This window comes from Cetorhinus maximus, chromosome 14 (assembly GCF_964194155.1).
Source record: "Cetorhinus maximus chromosome 14, sCetMax3.hap1.1, whole genome shotgun sequence".
NCBI lineage: Eukaryota > Metazoa > Chordata > Chondrichthyes > Lamniformes > Cetorhinidae > Cetorhinus > Cetorhinus maximus.
In genome coordinates this window covers 15,251,686-15,270,631 of record NC_135892.1, presented here as the reverse complement: position 1 = coordinate 15,270,631, position 18,946 = coordinate 15,251,686, and the positions used below count along the sequence as shown (strand labels likewise).

Genomic DNA, 18,946 nt, shown 5'->3' with positions numbered 1-18,946 from the left:
ATTCACCAAAGCCCAACCATCCTCCCATCACCAGCTGGGCTGAATCGCTCAGTAATCTCAAACAGAGCTCTTCTGCAAATTAACCAATACCCCCCCATTGACCGGAGAGTTTTCAGGCACATTGTCAATCCAGCTGTCATTGCACCTGATCCGTGTCCCACTCACCTTGGCCGATGGCTCCAATTTAGTCCTTTAACAGCTTGATTCTTTTGTCATCATCACCCTATAAAACAAATTCCAAGTTCCTTCCAACTGCAAACAAGCTGAAGAGACATAAACTCAAGTGAATTTGGAAGATACAGGATATCTTTGGAGTGCACCTTTAAAAGCTTTATCTTTTTTTTGATAATATTTTAATTTTGTTCAGCATCTTAGCTGTAGAGGGCCAATAGGCTTGAAACACAGTGACTTAAATCATCTAATCAATTTGTATACTGACAATTGGAACTTTTTCAGGTCAGAGTACAGTTCAGCAACACCACACCCCTCACAGATCCTCCTACATGTGCGCACAGAGAGTTTGGCAGGTCCATGTCGTGAATCTCGCAGTGAGAGGCAGACGCCCAGAGAGAGAATGAGCCTGGACATTACGGTCCTCCCTCTCTCTGACCTATACTGAATGAGCCCAAGGAAGTGTGACTGTGTAAATTCACACCTTCTACCCACAGGATCACTCTCCAACAAGAACCACAGTTGGGAGCAGGGTCCCTGATTAATTTTCTACCTCCCTAGCCCAGTAACATTTTCAGGGTAAAGTTTTGCTCTTTCAAAGTGTGTTCATCTGCAACTAACAACACTCAGCGAGTGTACACTGCAGCCCCTGACCTCTCAAAGCAACATCTCCTCATTCTTTAGATCTAAATGAGTCACTTCAGCCTCTCGCATTTAGCAGCTCCTAAGCTTGTAGCAGCTTGTTTACTGTTACACACAATGCTTCATAGTGCGAGTTCTAGGGGGCGGTGGGTGGGTAGAGGGGTAGAGTAGGGTGAGGGGAAGCAAGGGGGAGGCAGGGAAAGGGGTGGAGGAAAGTGAGAAAGGGGAGGGAGGGGAGGGGAAGGCTGAGAGGAGGAGGAACGGGAGTGACGGAAGAGGGAGATGGGGACTGGAGGGTAAGAAGAGACTGAATTGATGCAACTGTCCAAGACCAGTTACACTGAACACTTTCTAGAGCCCCTGTCTTGTAAATCAGAAAGAGTAACCAAGTAGGCTAGAAATCTGAAGCAAAACAGCAAAAGGTGAAAGACTCAGAATGTGTGGAAGGGATATAGAATTTAAGATTGTTGGTGTGGAAGATTCTTTAAAACTAGCTGAGGAGAGCGTTAATACCCATAACTCTAATCTCCTTGGCATGACCTTTCTGCATGGAATGTGAAAAACACTGGTGAAGCCACATTTATTGGCAATCATTGACTATTCCACGGACATTAAGAATCAAACATAGTGTGGGACTGGAGTCCTGTGTAGGTAAGGCTGGGTAAGGATGCAGCTTCCCCTCACTGAAGAACATTAATGAACAAGTTGAGTTTTGACAACAGTCAGACAGCTTCATTGTCACTTGCGGTTCACAAATCAGCAGATTCATAAATTAAATTTTATAATTTGGCATGATGGAATTTGAATTTATGACCTCTGGGTTGCTCATCTGGGGCCAGAATTGTTTCATGGACATGCTAGGTTATGTATCTTACATAGAGGGACTGTAACCTGACTTAGGCAATTACTGCAAACTGCTTTATTTACACTATGTACAATATATACAAGGTGGGTTACTGAGTGGACACATCTCCCCTGTGTGCTGCCTGATAGTTCTGCTGTACAGAGTCTCTAGCACATGACTGCTGATGTCACAGATACATCGTAGCTTACATCAGTTATTCGATTAACCCATTACACTACAAGAATCACGGGACTCCTGTATTCTTATTGGCTGCGAGAACCAGCACTTTTAGTTTACTTTCTGCCTTGTATTCTGTAGCTCTGGAGATGAAAAAGATGGAGAGAGGGTGAACAGCACAAATGCCACATCATACAGCCCTTTGTTCACTCTCCTCCCCTTCCTCAATCTCCCGCACTCCCTCATCCCCCTTCCAACCAAAACTGGGAAACAAAGCAGGAAAGGTTCAGCAGGAAGATTAAAAACTGTGAGACATTTGGAGCCGCAACCTAGGGCAAAGTGAAGCATGAGAAACTCTTGGTATAAACAACGCAAACCCCCATTCCTAATTGTGATGAGAAAGTCCAGTTTTTATGGAGCTCAAAGCATTGGTGATAAAAATCAGGAGTTCAGCAGTTCAAGGAAAAGCCTTAGCACTAGCTTCTTGGATCAACTGGGGACGGGCAATAAATGCCAACCTTGTCATCAGCCAGACATCCTAAGAACAGAAGAAATGTTGTCACGTCAACCCATGGAAGATTCTCTATCTGATGCGTTCCTGAAGTTCAGTCCAGAAGGGCAATAAACAAATCCAGGTCTGTAATCCAAGCTTGGCTTTTGGAATCTAACAGATGATGAGCCACAACTTTTGGAGATGTGGAAGAAGGAAGTGGGCATGTTCAGTATGGGAGAGTGGGTGTCCTGAGCTGTGGCTGTAGGAGGACAAAGGCAAATTTTGCAATCTAAGTCCCTCCTTATAATTGGAGAGGTCGCTGGAACACAAAAAAAGCTACAAAGGGACACAATCATGGCTACAATCAGGATGTTTTCTGCAACAGCTACCGTCAAAAGAAGAGAGTATTTAACTGTGGTTTGACCCAGTGAAAGAATGGCCAGGTACAGTTGGGAGCGAGAATTGTTGCATCAGGAGCAGCAACAGGAACAGCAGAATATTTGTCGACAAATGTTGTTCCTCTTGTGTTCCACTGCCTTCTGCAGCTGAACTTTTGCCTCACCCACGTAGTCTTGAATTCTCTGCACATTTACCTCGATGTTGTTGAGTGTTTCTGACTGTTCCTCCACCAACACTGCCATCTGCAGGAACAAGTCATGAATCTCGCGGACTCGGCACTCCAGCTTCAGTAGCTCCCGGTGCCGCTGCTCAATTTCTGAGAGTGCAGTCCGTGCCCCACGTACCTCACTCAGCAGATTCCCAGAGAACACATCCCACTTACCCTGCTCTATCATGTCCTCCATCTCGTTGCCAGAAATGTCCTTCCCCATGATCTCAAGTTGCCGCTGGATTCGGGTCTTGCAGTTTTCCCGCTGCTTCATCTCCTCTGTGTTGTACTCCAACATAGCATCGTGGAAATGATTCAAGAGGGCAAAGTGCTGAGCCTGGGCGATACGAATGATGGCAGCATTGGGCCCATGAGTATTCGTTATTTCTTCTATGTAACTTTTCAGGTCCTGCAGCCTCTGGTGGATCTTCTCACCCCGGCTTTTTATGTCTTTGGCAATAGAATTTGAATCCCGCTTGATGCTGCTGAGACGTCGCATTGAGGTGAGAAAGCGGGTGTTCTGCTTCCCTAAACGTCTGATGTCCATTTTCAGGTGCCCAATTTCCTCTCGGAGCTGCTGCACTTCCTTGTATAGCACCTGCAAAATGAAGTCGCATTCAAACACCAAGCTTTCCTGAGGGTAATCCGTCTCATCAGGGGCCTCTGTTTGCTCTTGATATGATTTCGAACACTCTATCAATTCTTCAAGTCTGTCCTTCATTGTTTCTGAAAGAACACACAGAAAATCAAGATCAGTAAAGCAAAATGACACCAGCAAAAATAAACTAGAAACTTCAGTGTACCTTAAGAAGTGAATTTACAAAATTCAATCAAAACAAAAAGAAAAACGAGCATTTACATAGCGTCTTTCACAACCTGAGGATGATCCCATAGCATTTTACAAAAAATAAAGCTCTTTTGCAGTCCAGTCACTGTTCTACGTGGGAAATATGACAGCCAATTTCAGTTCAGCAAGATCCCAGAAGCAACATTGAGATAAAGGTCAATTTGTTTTAGTGATGTTGGTTAGTGGATAAATATTGACCGGGACAACACGGAGAACTCTCTTGCTGCTCTTTGAATATACCCATGGGAACTTTAAAATCCACCCAAGAGAGATAATGGGACTTTGGTTTAAGGTCTCATCAGGAAGGCAACACCTCCAACAGTGCAGAGCTCCCTCAGTACTGACCCTCCATCAGTACAGCACTCTCTCAGTACTGACCCTCCGACAGTGCAGCACTCCCTCAATAATGTCCCTTCCACTGTGTGGACTTCCCTCAGTACTGACCCTCTGACAGTGCAGTGCTCCCTCAGTACATAAAATGCAATCCATGTTACTAAACTGTAGCAATGCTGTACAGGGGTTTCATTTCACATTGATACAGTAGTTGTAAACAGTCTGAATCCATGCTTAAAGTGACACAAAGCAAATGCATGACAGTCCCAAGAGGACAGTCTTCCACTGGGCTCTGGTGTGGAGATAGCTCCTGGACTTAATAATCGATTCAAGTGTTAAACTAGGTAATCAGATGAGGGATCAAGGAATGGAAGGCTTTGCTGATTGGGTTGTGTGAAGTATGGTGGGAGAAAGCTAATGTAGAGCATAAACATCAGCATGTGTCAGCTGGGCCAAATGCTGTACTTTTTACACTCCAAGACCTGGAATTTCTGGAAGGATTCACCTGCGCGCTCTCCTCCCCTAATCTACAAACATAACTTTGGCAGAAATCATGGAGAAACCATGTAAATAACCTCACCCGAATATCACAACCTTGAACTTGTACTGTGGCCTGGAATTTCCTGCATTTTCTAGCTCTGAGACATGCGTAATCTAAGTGCAAATCAAGTATGTGACCTAAAAGATTGCAAGTGGGTAATGTAAGTAGAATAATAACAAATCTATATAGCGCTTTTAACACTGAAAACTGCTCAAATCTCCTTGACCTTTTGTGATTGTCTGTCAATCCATCTTCTAATGAAACTGGTTTCACCCCAAGTTACAAATCTTTAGACTTGAGTTTCCTGCAATTGTTCGGAGGCTCCCCTGAATTTACCACCGGATTTTCAGGAAACAAGATAATTTTTCTGGTGTTTTATTGTAATTTTTTTGGAGTCCTCGTCTGTAGATTCCGTTTCTTTTGATTTTTCCGGCACAAGGCTAAATCACACTATGCAAGAAAATAAAAACAGAAAATGCTGGAAATAGCAGGGCAGGCAACATCCATGGAGAGAGAAACAGAGTTGACATTTCAGGTCAATGACCTTGCGTCAGAATAGAAAAGTTACCCCAACTGTAGATTCTTGAACACATTGCACTTGATGGGCATGAATGATGCCGAAAGTGATTTGAAACTGTCCTTAGGGAAATAGTTTAGCAATTACTGCCAGTTTTATGTTCCTGCTATTCTAATTAAATTCGCAGGAAATTTGAACGTACCTTGAGCGACGCATTGGGCTGAATTTTGTTGGCATTGGAGAAGTCCCATTACTGTGGCTGAAAACAGCGGGCAGCAAGACCCTGGGTGGCATTTTACTGGCGGAGGCCAATCAACAGGCCGCTGTCCAATTGAGGCCACTAGCCCAACTCCCAAGAGCATCTAGCCCACTGACCATAAGACATAGGAGCAGAGTAGGCCATTTGGCCCATCGTGTCTGCTCCACCATTCAGTGAGATCATGGCTGATCTGATAATCCTCAACTCCGCTTTCCTGCCTTTTCCATAACCTTTGATTCCCTCACTGATTAAAAATCTGTGTTTCTCAACCTTGAATATACTTAACGACCCAGCATCTACAGCCCTCTGCGGTAATGACTTCCACAGATTCACCACCCTCTGAGAGAAGAAATTCCTCCTCATCTCTGTCTTAAATGGGCGACCCCTTACTCTGAGATTATGCCCTCTGGTCCTAGACTCTCCCACAATGGGAAAATAACCTCTCAGCATCTACCCTGTCAATCCCCCTAAGAATCTTATATGTTTCAATAAGGTCGCCTCTCACTCTTCTAAACTCCAATGAGTACAGGCCCAACCTACTCAACCCCTCCTCATAAGAAAATCCCTCTGTATGCGGGATCAACTTAGTGAACATTCTCTGGACTGCCTCCAACGCCAGTATATCTTTCCTTAGATAAGGGAACCAAAACTGTTCACAGTATTCTAGGTGTGGTCTCACTAGTGCCTTGTATAGTTTTAGCAAGACTTCCCTATTTTTATACTCCATTCCCTTTGAAATAAAGGCCAACATTCCATTTGCCTTCCCTATTACCTGCTGAACTTGTATGCTAGCTTTTTGGGATTCATGCACGAGGACCCCTAAATCCCTCTGTGCTGCAGCTTTCTGCAGTCTTTATTTAAATGATATTCAGTTCCTCTATTTCTGCCAAAGTGCATAACTTCACATTTTCCCACATTATATTCCATCTGCCAAGTTTTTGCCCAATCACTTAATCTGTCTATATCCCTCTGTAGACTCTTTGTGTCACCCTCACCACTTGTCTTCCCATCTAATTTTGTGTCATCCGCAAACTTGGCGATAGTACATTCATTTCCCTCATCCGAGTCATTAATATATATTGTAAATAATTGTGGCCCCAGCACTGATCCCTGTGGCACTCCACTAGTTACAGGTTGCCATTCTGAAAATGCCCCCCTTATCCCAACTCCCTGTCTTCTATTAGTTAGCCAATCCTCTATCTATGCTAATATACTACCCCCAACGCCATGGGCTCTTATCTTATTAAGTAGCCTTATGTGTGGTACCTTATCGAACACCTTTTGGAAATCCAAAAATATTATATATCCTGATTCCCCTTTATCTATCTTGCTTGTTACCTCCTCAAAGAATTCTAATAAATTTGTCAGTCATGATTTCCCCTTCATGAAGCCATGCTGACTCTGCTTGATTATATTATGCATTTCTAAATGCTCTGCTATTACATCCTTTATAATTGACTCCAAAGGCAGGTTTTTCTGGTTGGTGAGCGGGGGTGGGGCCCGCTCGCCGACGCGTAAAATGATATGGGGATACGTCAGGCGTGCGTTCCAATGTCACCCCGTGTCATTTAGATTTTCAGTTCGGTGGACGCGCAGCCAAATAGAATCAGAGCCGATCTCCCTGAGGCAGCACTTTGCCTCAGGGAGATCTGTGCGCTCTTTCACGCGCATGCACAAAAGCGCACACTCCCGGCTGAGGGAATCCCACCCCGTCTGCACAGGGAGCACATAGCGCTTCCTGGTGGACATCACGCTGAGCGGGCCTTAATTGGCGGACAGGCAAAAGAGCGCGCTGCTCCCTGAGACTAAGTGCTGTCTCAGGGAGATCGGTGAAAGTTTAAAAAACATCAAAAATAGCAAAATAAAAACATTATTAACATGTCCCCCTCATGTGACAATGTCACACGAGATGGGACATGTTAATAAAAGGGATATAAACTTTATTGAAGATTTTTTAAACAGACATGAAACCTCATCCCGCCAGTGGATGAGGTTTCCTGTTTTTTCAGAAGCCCGCTGGGGCTCCTGGCCTGCCCGCCAGCCTTAAGGTTGGACGGGCAGGGCCTTTAATTAGCTTAATTAGCCTGTCAATGGCCTCAATTGGCCATTGACAGGTCGGTGGGCGAACAGCTGATTTTGCTGTCCGCCCGCCTTCCTGAATATTTAAATGGGGCGGGATGGCATCGGGGGTTCCTCCCGCGTCATTTTCCCGTCGGCGAGCTGGCCCCACCCCCAAATCGCCGACGGAAAAATTCTGGCCAATGAATTCTTGCTCGTGGCTACCTCTGCAAATTTGATTTTCCCAATCTACATGAAGATTAAAGTCACCCATGATTAATGTACTGCCTTTTTTACATGCCCTCATTGTCTCCTGATTTATTCTCTGCCCTACAGTATAGCTACTGTTAGGGGGCCAAAAGACTACTCCCACCAGTGTCTTCTTCCCATTGTTATTTCTTATCTCCACCCATATGGATTCTACATTTTCCAATCCAAGATCATTTCTTGCTATCGTACTTATTCCATCTCGTGGTAACAAGGCTACCCCATCGCCCTTTCTTTCCTGCCTGTCCTTTCAAAAAGTCACATACCCTTGAATATTTAGTTCCCAGCTTTGATCTCCTTGTAACTATGTCTCCATAATAGCTATAAGAGCATTCCCATTTACCTCCATTTGTGCCATTAATTCATTTATTTTGTTCTGAATAGTCCATGCATTTAAGTAAAGAGCCATTAATTTTGTCTTTTTATCATTTTTTTTCCTCTTTGACCCTGCTGTTTTTTATGTTTATACACTCTGTCCCTTCCTGTCACACTCTGGGTATCATTGCCTAAATAGCTGCCCTGCAATGCTGCCATGTCCTTTTGCTCTGTAAGCCTACATATGGGGGGAGGGGGTCATATTACAGCAGCTGGGCTGTTTCCACAAGGGTAGCCATTACCAGACATGATCTGTAAGGTATTATTCCATGAGGATGACTCTGTCAGGCTGTTGCTTGACTAGTCTGTGAGACAGTTGTCCCAATTTTGGCACTAGCCCCAGATGTTGGTAAGGAGGACTTTGCAGGGTCAACAGGGCTGAGTTTGCCATTGTCGTTGCTGGTGCCGAGGTCAATGCTGGGTGGTCCATCCAGTTTCATTCTTCTTAGGATTTTTAGCGGTTTGATACAACTGAGTGGCTAGTCAAACCATTTCAGAAGGCGTTTAAGAGTCAACCACATTGGCGTGTGTCTGGAGTCACAGGTGAGGATGGAAAATTTCCTTCCTTTCACATTTGCGAACCAGTTGGGTTTTTATGATAACGGTTTCATGGTCATCATTAGACTTTTAATTTCACCATCTACCGTGGGTCCTCTGGATTACTGGTCCAGTGAAAATACCACTATGCCACTGCCTCCCCTTGTGCCATGGATTCATATAAATGAGGGTCCCTCTTCCAGGAAACCTGCAAGGATTTGCCTGGAGGTCTCCCCAGTTGGTGGTGTGCCCTCCCGGAGTGGGCAAAATGCCGGCGAGGCAGGAAGTGGCCCTTAAGTGGCTCAACTGGCTGCCCAGTTGAAGCCATGATGCAGATTAGCATTGCTGCTGATATGTCATGGCAATGGGAAGACATTGAGCTCCCTCCCTGGCACCTTCCCCGACCATATTACCAGCCCACCCACCTTATAGCCAGGAAAATTCACCGAATGGGTGCATTTTCAGATCTAATTTACTAGTTGTCCCCACAAAGGAAATTCCAGGGTATGCTGAAACTCACCTGATCTTTCTGCTCTACACTGAGTATAGGAATGACAATTGTCCCATACTCTCTGCTTAAGATGTCTACCAGCACTAATACAAAGTACCTTTCCCCTTGTCAGATATGAAACTCTCCCTGGGAGGATGACATCTTCTATGATGCAGTTTTAGAATGCTTCCTTGTTATTTTCTATGTGCAATTCCAGCTGGGCTTCAGAGCCATGAAGCTGTCACGTTATATTCACAGCAAACTGTTCGAGGTGAGTTTACCTGAAAACTTAGGGGAGGCGATGGCATAGTGGTATTGTTGCTGGACTAGTAATCTAGAGACTCAGGGTAAGTCTCTGGGGCCCAGGGCTCTGGAATCCCACCATGGCAGATGGTGGAATTTGAATTCAATAAAAATCTGGGATTAAAAGTCTGATCATGACCGTGAAACCATTGTTGATTGTTGTAAAAATCTATCTGGTTCACCTTTAGGGAAGGAAATCTGTCATCCAGGCCCATCGCTATGTGATTGACTCTTAAATGCCCTCTAAAAAATGGCCTGGCAAGCCACTTAGCTGTTACAAACCACAAAAATGGAATGAAACCAGATGGACCACCTGGCATCAACCTGGGTGCTGGAAACGACAACGGCAATCGCAGTTCTGTCAACCCTGCAAAGCCCTCCTTACTAACATCTGGTGCCAAAACTGGGAGAGCTCTATCGCAGACTAGTCAAGCAACAGCCTGACATAGTCATCCTCACGGAATCATACCTTACAGATAATGTCTCAGACACCACCATCACTATCCCTGGGTATATCCTGTCCCACCGGCAAGACAGACCCAGCAGAGGTGGCGGCACAGTGGTATGTAGTCGGGAGGGAGTTGCCCTGGGAGTCCTCAACATCGACTCCGGACCCCATGAAGTCTCATGGCATCAGGTCAGACATGGGCAAGGAAACCTCCTGCTGATTACCACGTACTGCCCTCCCTTAGCTGATGAATCAGTGCTGATGTTGAACACCACTTGGAGGAAGCACTGAGTGGGGGGCTTCAATGTCCATCACCAAGAGTGGCTCGGGAGCATCATTACTGACTGAGCTGGCTGAGTCCTAAATGATATAGCTGCTAGACTGGGTCTGTGGCAGGTGGTGAGGGAACCAACAAGAGGGAAAAACACACTTGACCTCATCCTCACCAACCTGCCTGCCGCAGATGCATCTGTCCATGACAGTATCGGTAGGAATGACCACCGCACAGTCATTGTGGAGACGAAGTCCCACCTTCACATTGAGGATACCCTCCATCATGTTGTGTGGCACAATCACCTTGCTAAATGGGATCGATTTCAAATGGATCTAGCAACTCAAAACTGGGCATCCATGAGGCGCTGTGGGCCATCAGCAGCAGCAGGATTGTACTCGAACACAATCTGTTACCTCATGGCCCGGTATATCTACCATTACCATCAAACCAGGGGATCAACCCTGGTTCAATGAAGAGTGTAGGAGGGCATGCCAGGAGCAGCACCAGGCATATCTAAAAATGAGTTGTCAACCTGGTGAAGCTATAACGCAGGACTACTTGCATGCCAAGTAGTAAAGCAGCAAGTGATAGACAGACCTAAGCGATCCCACAACCAACAGATCAGATCTAAGCTCTGCAGTCCTGCCACATCTAGTTGTGAATGATGGTGGACAATTAAACAACTCACTGGAGGAGGCTCCACAAATATCCCCATTCTCAATGATGGAGGAACCCAGCACATCAGTGCAAAAGAGAAGGCATTTGTTACAATCTTCAGCCAGGAGTGCCGAGTGGATGATCCATTTTGGCCTCCTCTGGAGGTCCTCAGCATCACAGATGCCAGTCTTCAGCCAATTCGATTCACTCCACGTGATATCAAGATACAGCAATAGTACTGAAGACTTATGCTCCAGAACTTGCCACGCCCCTAGCCAAGTTGTTCCGGTACACCTACAACACTGGCATCTACCCAGCTATGTGGAAAATTGCCCAGGTATGTCCTGTACACAAAAAGCAGGATAAATCCAACCTGGCCAATTACCGCCCCATCAGCCTACTCTCCATCATCTGTAAAGTAATGGAAGGGGTCATCAACAGTGTTATCAAGTGGCACTTGCTGAGCAATAACCTGCTCGCTGATGCACAGTTTGGGTTTCGCCAGGGCCACTCAGCTCCTGACTGCATTACAGCCTTGGTTCAAACATGGACAAAAGAGCTGAACTCCCAAGGTGAGGTGGGAGTGACTGCCCTTGTCATCAAGGCAGCATTTGACAGGGTGTGGCATCAAGGAGCCCTAGAAAAACTGGAATCAATGGGAATCAGGGGGAAAACTCTCCGCTGGTTGGAATCATACCTAGCACAAAGGAAAATAATTGTGGTTGTTGGAGGTCAATCTGAGATGACTGACCTCCAACAACCAGGACATCACCGCAGGAGTTCCTCAGGGTAGTGTCCTGGCCCAACCATCTTCAGCTGCTTCATCAGTGACCTTCCTTCCATCATAAGGTCAGAAGTGGGGATGTTCGCTGATGATTGCACAATGTTCAGCACCATTCGCGACTCTTCAGACACTGAAACAGTCCATGTCCAAATGCAGCAAGACCTGGACAATATCCAGGCTTGGGCTGACAAGTAGCAAGTAACATTCGTGCCACACAAGTGTCAGGCAATGACCATCTCCAACAACAGAGAATCCAACCATCGCCCCTTGATGTTTAATGGCAATCACTGAATCCCCCACTATCAACATCCTGGGAGTTACCATTGACCAGAAGCTGTACCGGACTAGCCATATAAATACTGTGGCTACAAGAGCAGGTCAGAGGCTATGAATCCTGCGATGAGTAACTCACTTCTTGACTCCCAAAGCCTGTTCACCACTTACAAGGCACAAGTCAGGAGTGTGATGAAATACTCCCCACTTTCCTGAATGAGTGCAGCTCCCACAACACTCAAGAAACTCGATACCGTCCAGGACAAAGCAGCCCGTTAGACTGGCACCACATCCACAACCATTTACTCCCTCCACCACCGAAGAACATTAGCAGCAGTGTATACCATCTACAAGATGCACTACAAGAGACTCACCAAGCCTCCCTAGACAGCACCTTCCAAACCCGCAACCTCTACCATCCAGAAGGACAAGGGCAGCAGATACATGGGAACACCACCGCCTGCAAGTTCCCCTCCAAGTCACTCATCATCCTGACTTGGAAATATATCGCCATTCCTCCACTGTCGCTGGGTCAAAATCCTGGAGCTCCCTTCCTAACAGCACTGCGGGTGTACCTACACCACATGGAGTGCAGCGGTTCAAGAAGGCAGCTCACCCCCACCTTCTCAAGGGCAATTAGGGATGGGCAATAAATGCTGGCCCAACCAGCGAAGCCCACATTGCATGAATGAATAATAAAAAAATGGTCTCACTCCCACTGCCCCCGCATTTGGAAATACAGTACACAATCTGACACAGAAATGTAAAAACATGCCTTCCAAAGTGAGATTATTGCAAGCCATGATTAATCAAACAAGCTTGTTGCTATTTGTCGCACAGCAATCAGGTTCAAACATGCAGCAGGTATCTCAGATCAGGGCTGTGGCAGGAGGGAGGGGAGAAAGAGAGGGAGGGAGGGAGAGAGGAGAAGGGAGAGAGGGGGAGAGGGAGGGGGAGAGGGAAGGAGAGAGAGGGGGGAGGGAAAGTGAGGGATAAAGGGAGGGAGAGAGACGGGGGAGAGAGAGAGGGGGAGAGAGAGAGAATGGCCAATGTTTCTCCCTCTCTCCACGTTCACAGAATACTGGTTTCACTGAACCCTCCCAGCAATGTTCAGCTCCCCGAGTGATCACTTACATTCTGTTGGGAGGACTTCGCTGAAAGATGCTCTAGTGAACTTTGAAGTAACTCTGAACATGAGAGTTTCAACTGCATTTCAACCGCGTAAATGGATTAAAATCAGAATAGGTCAGGAACATCACTCATCAGTACTGAACAAGAATGACACTCCTACCAGCTCCTCTGCTGATCTCTCTGCAGAGACTCCACAATAAAGCCTCTGAAATGTAGCATTAACCAGTGTCCCCGCCCTGCCTACTTCTGTCGCCACAGATTCAACCCAGCGCAAATACACTGAAACCACTGGGGCTTCTCAAACTATTTATAAACACGAGCAGTTTATGGAAAGTGTATGTCATTTGGGGAAAATCCGTGTACATTCTGAAGTTCCTGCTCGTTATTTGAAATTTTATCCGACGCCACCAATATCTTAAACAACATTTTAGCGACTGTGGCAACTTGATTTTTTATCAAATCTGCTCCAGAAAGTTTCAAACGCGATAGGTCGTCCACATTCACTAAATTCATCTCACTGGGTTCATTGCCTGTATTGATCCTGGAAAAACTGGGCGACTGCTCCAAAGAACAGCTATCCAGCTGGGGCGCAAACTTCCCCCAACCTGTTGCTACACATCACTTGCATCGTTCACTGTCTTTAACCAGCTTCTCATCCAGTTCCCTGGCTGGGAACTGCTAATATATGAAGATACAGGAGAGTTACTGGTGCCTCTGTATGACTGCAATCAGCAAGTTCAGGAGGCGAATAAGAGAAGGGAGATTCCAGAAGCTGAATATTGAATTCAGAATGTAAAGGAGGGAGGGGAGAAAGAGAGGGAGGGAGGGAGAGAGAGAGGAGAGGGATCTCTCTGTAGAGAGATCAGCAAAGGAGCTGGTAGTAGTGCCATTCTTGTTCAGTACTGATGAGTGATGTTCCTGAACTATCCTGATTTTAATGCATTGACGCGGTTGAAATGCAGTTGAACTCTCATGTTCAGAGTTACGTCAAATTTTTTAATTGTTACTTCAATGCGTGTAAGCACGAATTTCAGAATGACTCACTGATCCGCTTTTCTCTCTAGGTCTGATCTACCATCTGCTTTAGCCCCACTCCCACACACAGCTAAATCCAAAACTAGCTGCCTCAGAAAAAAATCTTCATCCAAAGCAGCAGATGTACAAGGTCCAAGTGTGGGAACCGTGCAGCAATGGGAAATGAACCGTTTATAACTTTCACTTAAGAAGAGGAACAACTTCAGAGAGATATCTTCCCTGTTTGCACATTATTGTTTCCCCTTTTCATTATTTCTAGAGGCCCTTTATATTGTGCACTTTCTCTAAACTCACACATGGCACCATTTCCCTGCAGTTGCTAATCTAGGGTCAGTTTGGTGTAATTTGGTAATGTTTGAGCCAGAGTCACTCCAAGGACCTGAGCCCATAATCTAGAATGACACTTTGGTGCAGTACTGAGGGAGTGCTGCACTGTTGGAGGGTCAGTACTGAGGGAGTGCTGCACTGTCAGATGGTCAGTACTGAGGGAGCACTGCACTGGCAAAGGGTCAGTACTGAGGGAATGCTGCCCCGTCGGAAGGTCAGCACTGAGGGATCGCTGCACTGTCGGGGGGTCAGTACTGAGGGAGTGCTGCACTGTCTGAGTGTCAGTACTAAGGGAGTGCTGCACTGTCTGAGTGTCAGTACTGAGGGAGTGCTGCACTGTCTGGTGTCAGTACTGAAGGAGTTCTGCACTGTCAGAGGGTCAGTACTGAGGGAGTGCTGCACTGTCAGATGGTCAGTACTGAGGGAGCACTGCACTGTTGGTTGGTCAGTACTGAGGGAGTGCTTCACTGTCAGAGGGTCAGTACTGAGGGAGTGCTGCACTGTTGGAGGGTCAGTACTGAGGGAGTGCTGCACTGTCTGAGTGTCAGTACTGAGGGAGCGCTGCACTGTCAGTTGGTCAGTACTGAGGGAGTGCTTCACTGTCAGAGGGTCAGTACTGAGGGAGTGCTGCACTGTCAGAGGGTCAGTACTGAGGGAGCGCTGCGCTGTCGGAGGGTAAGTACTGAGGGAGTGCTGCACTGTCTGGTGTCAATGCTGAGGGAGTGCTGCACTATCGGAGGGTAAGTACTGAGGGAGTGCTGCACTGTCTGAGTGTCAGTGCTGAGGGAGTGCTGCACTGTTGGAGGGTCAGTACTGAGGGAGTGCTGCACTGTTGGAGGGTTAGTACTGAGGGAGTGCTGCACTGTCTGAGTGTCAGTACTGAGGGAGTGCTGCACTGTCAGAGGGTCAGTACTGAGGGAGTCCTGCACTGTTGGAGGGTCAGTACTGAGGGAGTGCTGCACTGTCTGAATGTCAGTACTGAGGGAGTGCTGCATTGTTGGAAGCACATCATTCAGATGAGATATTAAACCAAGCCTGTTTGTTCAGGTGTATGCAGAAGATTCCAGAATATTTCCCTCCCTCAACCAATACCAAAAACAGATGGCTTGGTCATTACCTCATTTGATGTTTCTGGGAGTTTGCTGTGTGCAGATTGGCTGCCACATTTCTTACAGCAGTGACTACTCTTCACCAGGGCTTTGTTAGCTCTGAGACCTGCAGATGTTGTGTTATAAAAGCAAACTTGTCTTTTCCATTATCCCACTTCCAGGAAGTCAGGCAGAGGTATCTGTGTGACTGACCACCATCATCCTCACTTGTAGGATACGTGCAGCTTTTGCAGAATGACCTCCTACCCTGGGAAAGTCCACATCAGGAGTATTGGCTAAATCTCCCTCTCCCTATCATCCATTAATACAGCACATTCAGCCTGGACACCCTACAGTGTTACAAAGAAGAGCTTGGAAATTAACAAGAAATAATTATCCATACGCTTTTCCAAAAAGACAGAGTCTCTGTAAATTACTGAAACAGAAAATGCTGGAAAAGTTCAGCAGGTCTAACAGTATCTGTGGAGAGAAAGATGGTTAACATTTCGAGTGCGTGTGACTCTTCTTCAGAGCTAAAGGGAAGTAAAAATGTGATGAAATTTATACTGTTTAAGGAGGTGGAGCAGTGAAGCTGGATAGAAGGCCAGCGATAGGTGGGGGCAAAGGACAGATTGACAAAGATGTCATGGATGAAAGGACAAAGAGGTGTTAATGATAGTGGTAAGGGTTAAATGAGGTGCTGATGGTGACATTAAGGTCAGAAAGCAGAATGTGATAAGCACTCTGGAAAGAACAACATGAACATGTGACCGATGGCCCTTGTGGGGGTGGGGTGGGGGGAGGGGACAGTGGTGGGGAAAAAAGATCGAAAATAGGATAAAAGGCGGGGGTAAAACAATGAATGAAAATGAAAATAAATAAAAATAAAAATAAATTAATAGAAAATAAAAAATTAAAATTAAAAATTAAAATGAATATTGAAAAGGGGGGATAAAAAAGGGGTGAGGATGGAGGAGAGAGTTCATGGTCTGAAGTTGTTGAACTCAATGTTAAGTCCGGAAGGCTGTAAAGTGCCTAATTGGAAGATGGGGTGCTGTTCCTCCAGTTTGCCTTGGGCTTCACTGGGACATTGCAGCAGGCCAAGGACGGACATGTGGGCATGAGAGCAGGATGGTGTGTTCAAATGGCAAGCGACAGGACAGTCTGGGTCATGCTTGCAGCCAGACCGAAGGTGTTCCACAAAGCGGTCACCCAGTCTGCGTTTGGTCTCTCCAATGTTGAGGAGACGGCATTGGGAGCAGTGAATGCAGGAGACTAAATTGAAGGAGGTGCAAGTGATGTGCTGCTTCACCTGAAAGGAGTGTTTGGGCCCTTGGACAGTGAGCAGAGAGGAGGTAAAGGGGCAGGTGTTGCACCTTCTGCGATTGCATGGGGAGGTGCCGTGGGTAGGGGATGAGATGTTGGGGGTGATGGAGCAGTGGACCAGGGGGTCACGGAGGGAATGGCTCTTACGGAATGCCGACGGTGGGGAGGGTGAAGGGAAGATGTGTTTGGTGGTGGCATCATGCTGGAGTTTGCGGAAATGGTGGAGGAGAGACTCTGTAAGTTCACCTAGAGGTGGGGCGTTAAAGAGTGACTATAAAAACATCAACTGGCTCTAGGAGACAATTATCAATCCAACTACTGGATCTTTGATTAATGGGAACACCATCACCTCCAAGTCACACACCATCCTGACTTATATTTTACCAGCGCTCTATTCTCAACACTGTATAAATCTTTTGAAACTCCCTATCCAACACTATTCTGGGAGCACCATCACCACACAGACAGCAGCAGTTCAAAAAATGGCTCACCATCAACTTCTCAGGGCAACTAGGGTTGAGCAATAAATGCCACTTCTTATCCTATGGAAAAAATGAACAGTTTAACAGTCAACAAACTAGAGATTGTGAAAGGTGTCAGTGTTTTCTAGCACATTTCAATGTCTGTGCACCTTCGACCTATTTAGTTGGGCGAGAAAAGTTATGCTTAGGAAAGCTGATTCTCCAGATGAGATGCACATAATGTCGATTATTACTCCTAGAAGCTTATTAGGCTGGCCCATTGCAAAATATTTCATGCTTCAACTTTTTCAGTAAAGCTAACCAAATTTTCTTTTATTTAAAAGCCTTTTCATCATGCCAACAACCAGCCAGCAGCTAAAATTAGAATCTATTTTTAAAGCGAAACAACATATTAACTTATCTATTTTCTCAATGTGAGCTATGGCTGTTTTGAGAACAGGAAATGTTGGTCACTCACCAAGATAACCCTCAGAAATAGTCCTGCTCGTGGAATGAGAAAGCAAGCAGAGTTCTCGGAACAGACCGAGTTGTGTTGTGCAGACTGGGCTTCAAGCCCCTCACTCCGGCTTCCTTCTTACAATTGTTAAAAGCCGGGTTCTGTTTGCAGTTCAAAGTCTTCCAGGTAACTTTTCACTCAGCTGCTGTGCAAACCAGCTGAACGGATGGTGTCAGAATCCAGTACCTCTGCTTAATGTGTGTCCCCTTCTTGTTTGGAGCGTTTCGTTGAGGCTGAGAATAGGGCAGGCAGTGGCTTCCCTCTCCTCCTTGAACAAATGCAGGCGAGAAATCAGCACCCAGTCACGGTGTAGCCTAGAGTCAGACTGCTGAGCCCAGGACAGGAGGCACTATTATTGTACCATGTGACTATAACATCATTCTGGGAAGTGACAATGAGATAAAGAAATAGTTTCCTTTCCTGTGGGTGAGTTACGGTTGATTACTGAGCATGTAAAGTCAGATGGCAGGGGGGAGAGAGGTGGCACGCAGTTCCTCGAACTCCTAGCCACAGACAAGCCCCATTCGGTCAGAATTTCCCCTCGACAGTACATCAAATATAAATGCAGACTCATTGTTGACTTGATTGCCCTGTAAGTGTGTTTCACTTTGTATCCTTTGAATAACGAATTCACAACAGAATGTCGTGGGTAGTTTGTGAGTTGGGGACTCCTAGTCCCTGTTGCCAATTAATCTGTAAACCACAGTGGTACTGAAATCTCCAGTGATCGAACCTGCCGACCCTCCCTATCGCTGTAATTTAATTCTTCTAGAACCTTCGGAGATAGCTACATTCCTCTAATTCTGCCTTCTTGATCATCCCCAATTTTAATCACTCCACCATTGGCAGCCGTGTGTGATGTCAAGGCCTTAAACTCTGGAATTTCTTCCCTAAAGCTCTCCACTTCTCCTTCCGCCTGTAAGACTCCCCTTAAAATCTATCCCTTTGACCAAGTTTTTGGTCACACGTCCTAATATCTCCTTATATTTTTTCTTATTCGTTCATGGGATGTGGGTTTTGCTGGCTGGGCCAGCATTTATTGCCCATCCCTAATAGCCCTTGAGAAGTTGGTGGTGAGTTGTCTTCTTGAACCGCTGCAGTCCATGTGGTGTAGGTACACCCACAGTGCTGTTCGGGAGACAGTTCCAAGATTTTGACCCAGCG

At 46.1% G+C, this 18,946-nt stretch overlaps 1 protein-coding gene across 2 annotated transcripts; it reads right to left on the bottom strand.

Moving 5' to 3' along the window:
- Positions 1–1,716: 1,716 nt before the first annotated feature.
- stx11a (syntaxin 11a) lies at positions 1,717–17,926 on the bottom strand. 2 transcript variants are annotated; one of them, XM_078556549.1, is made up of 2 exons: positions 17,744–17,926; positions 1,717–3,660 (listed from the first exon to the last, which is right to left on the bottom strand). In XM_078556549.1, exon 2 carries the CDS (start codon positions 3,653–3,655, stop codon positions 2,798–2,800), a length of 858 nt encoding a protein of 285 aa, XP_078412675.1. In that variant the 5' UTR covers positions 3,656–3,660; positions 17,744–17,926; the 3' UTR covers positions 1,717–2,797. The 2 variants fall into 2 exon arrangements, with proteins under 2 accessions (XP_078412675.1, XP_078412676.1); XM_078556550.1 differs by lacking the exon at positions 17,744–17,926 and adding an exon at positions 13,032–13,242.
- Between the last annotated feature and the right edge of the window lie 1,020 nt (positions 17,927–18,946).

Bases quoted from the DNA above. Each gene is read 5' to 3' on its own strand.
- stx11a (XM_078556549.1), bottom strand. From the start codon at position 3,655: ATGAAGGACAGACTTGAAGAATTGATAGAGTGTTCGAAATCATATCAA.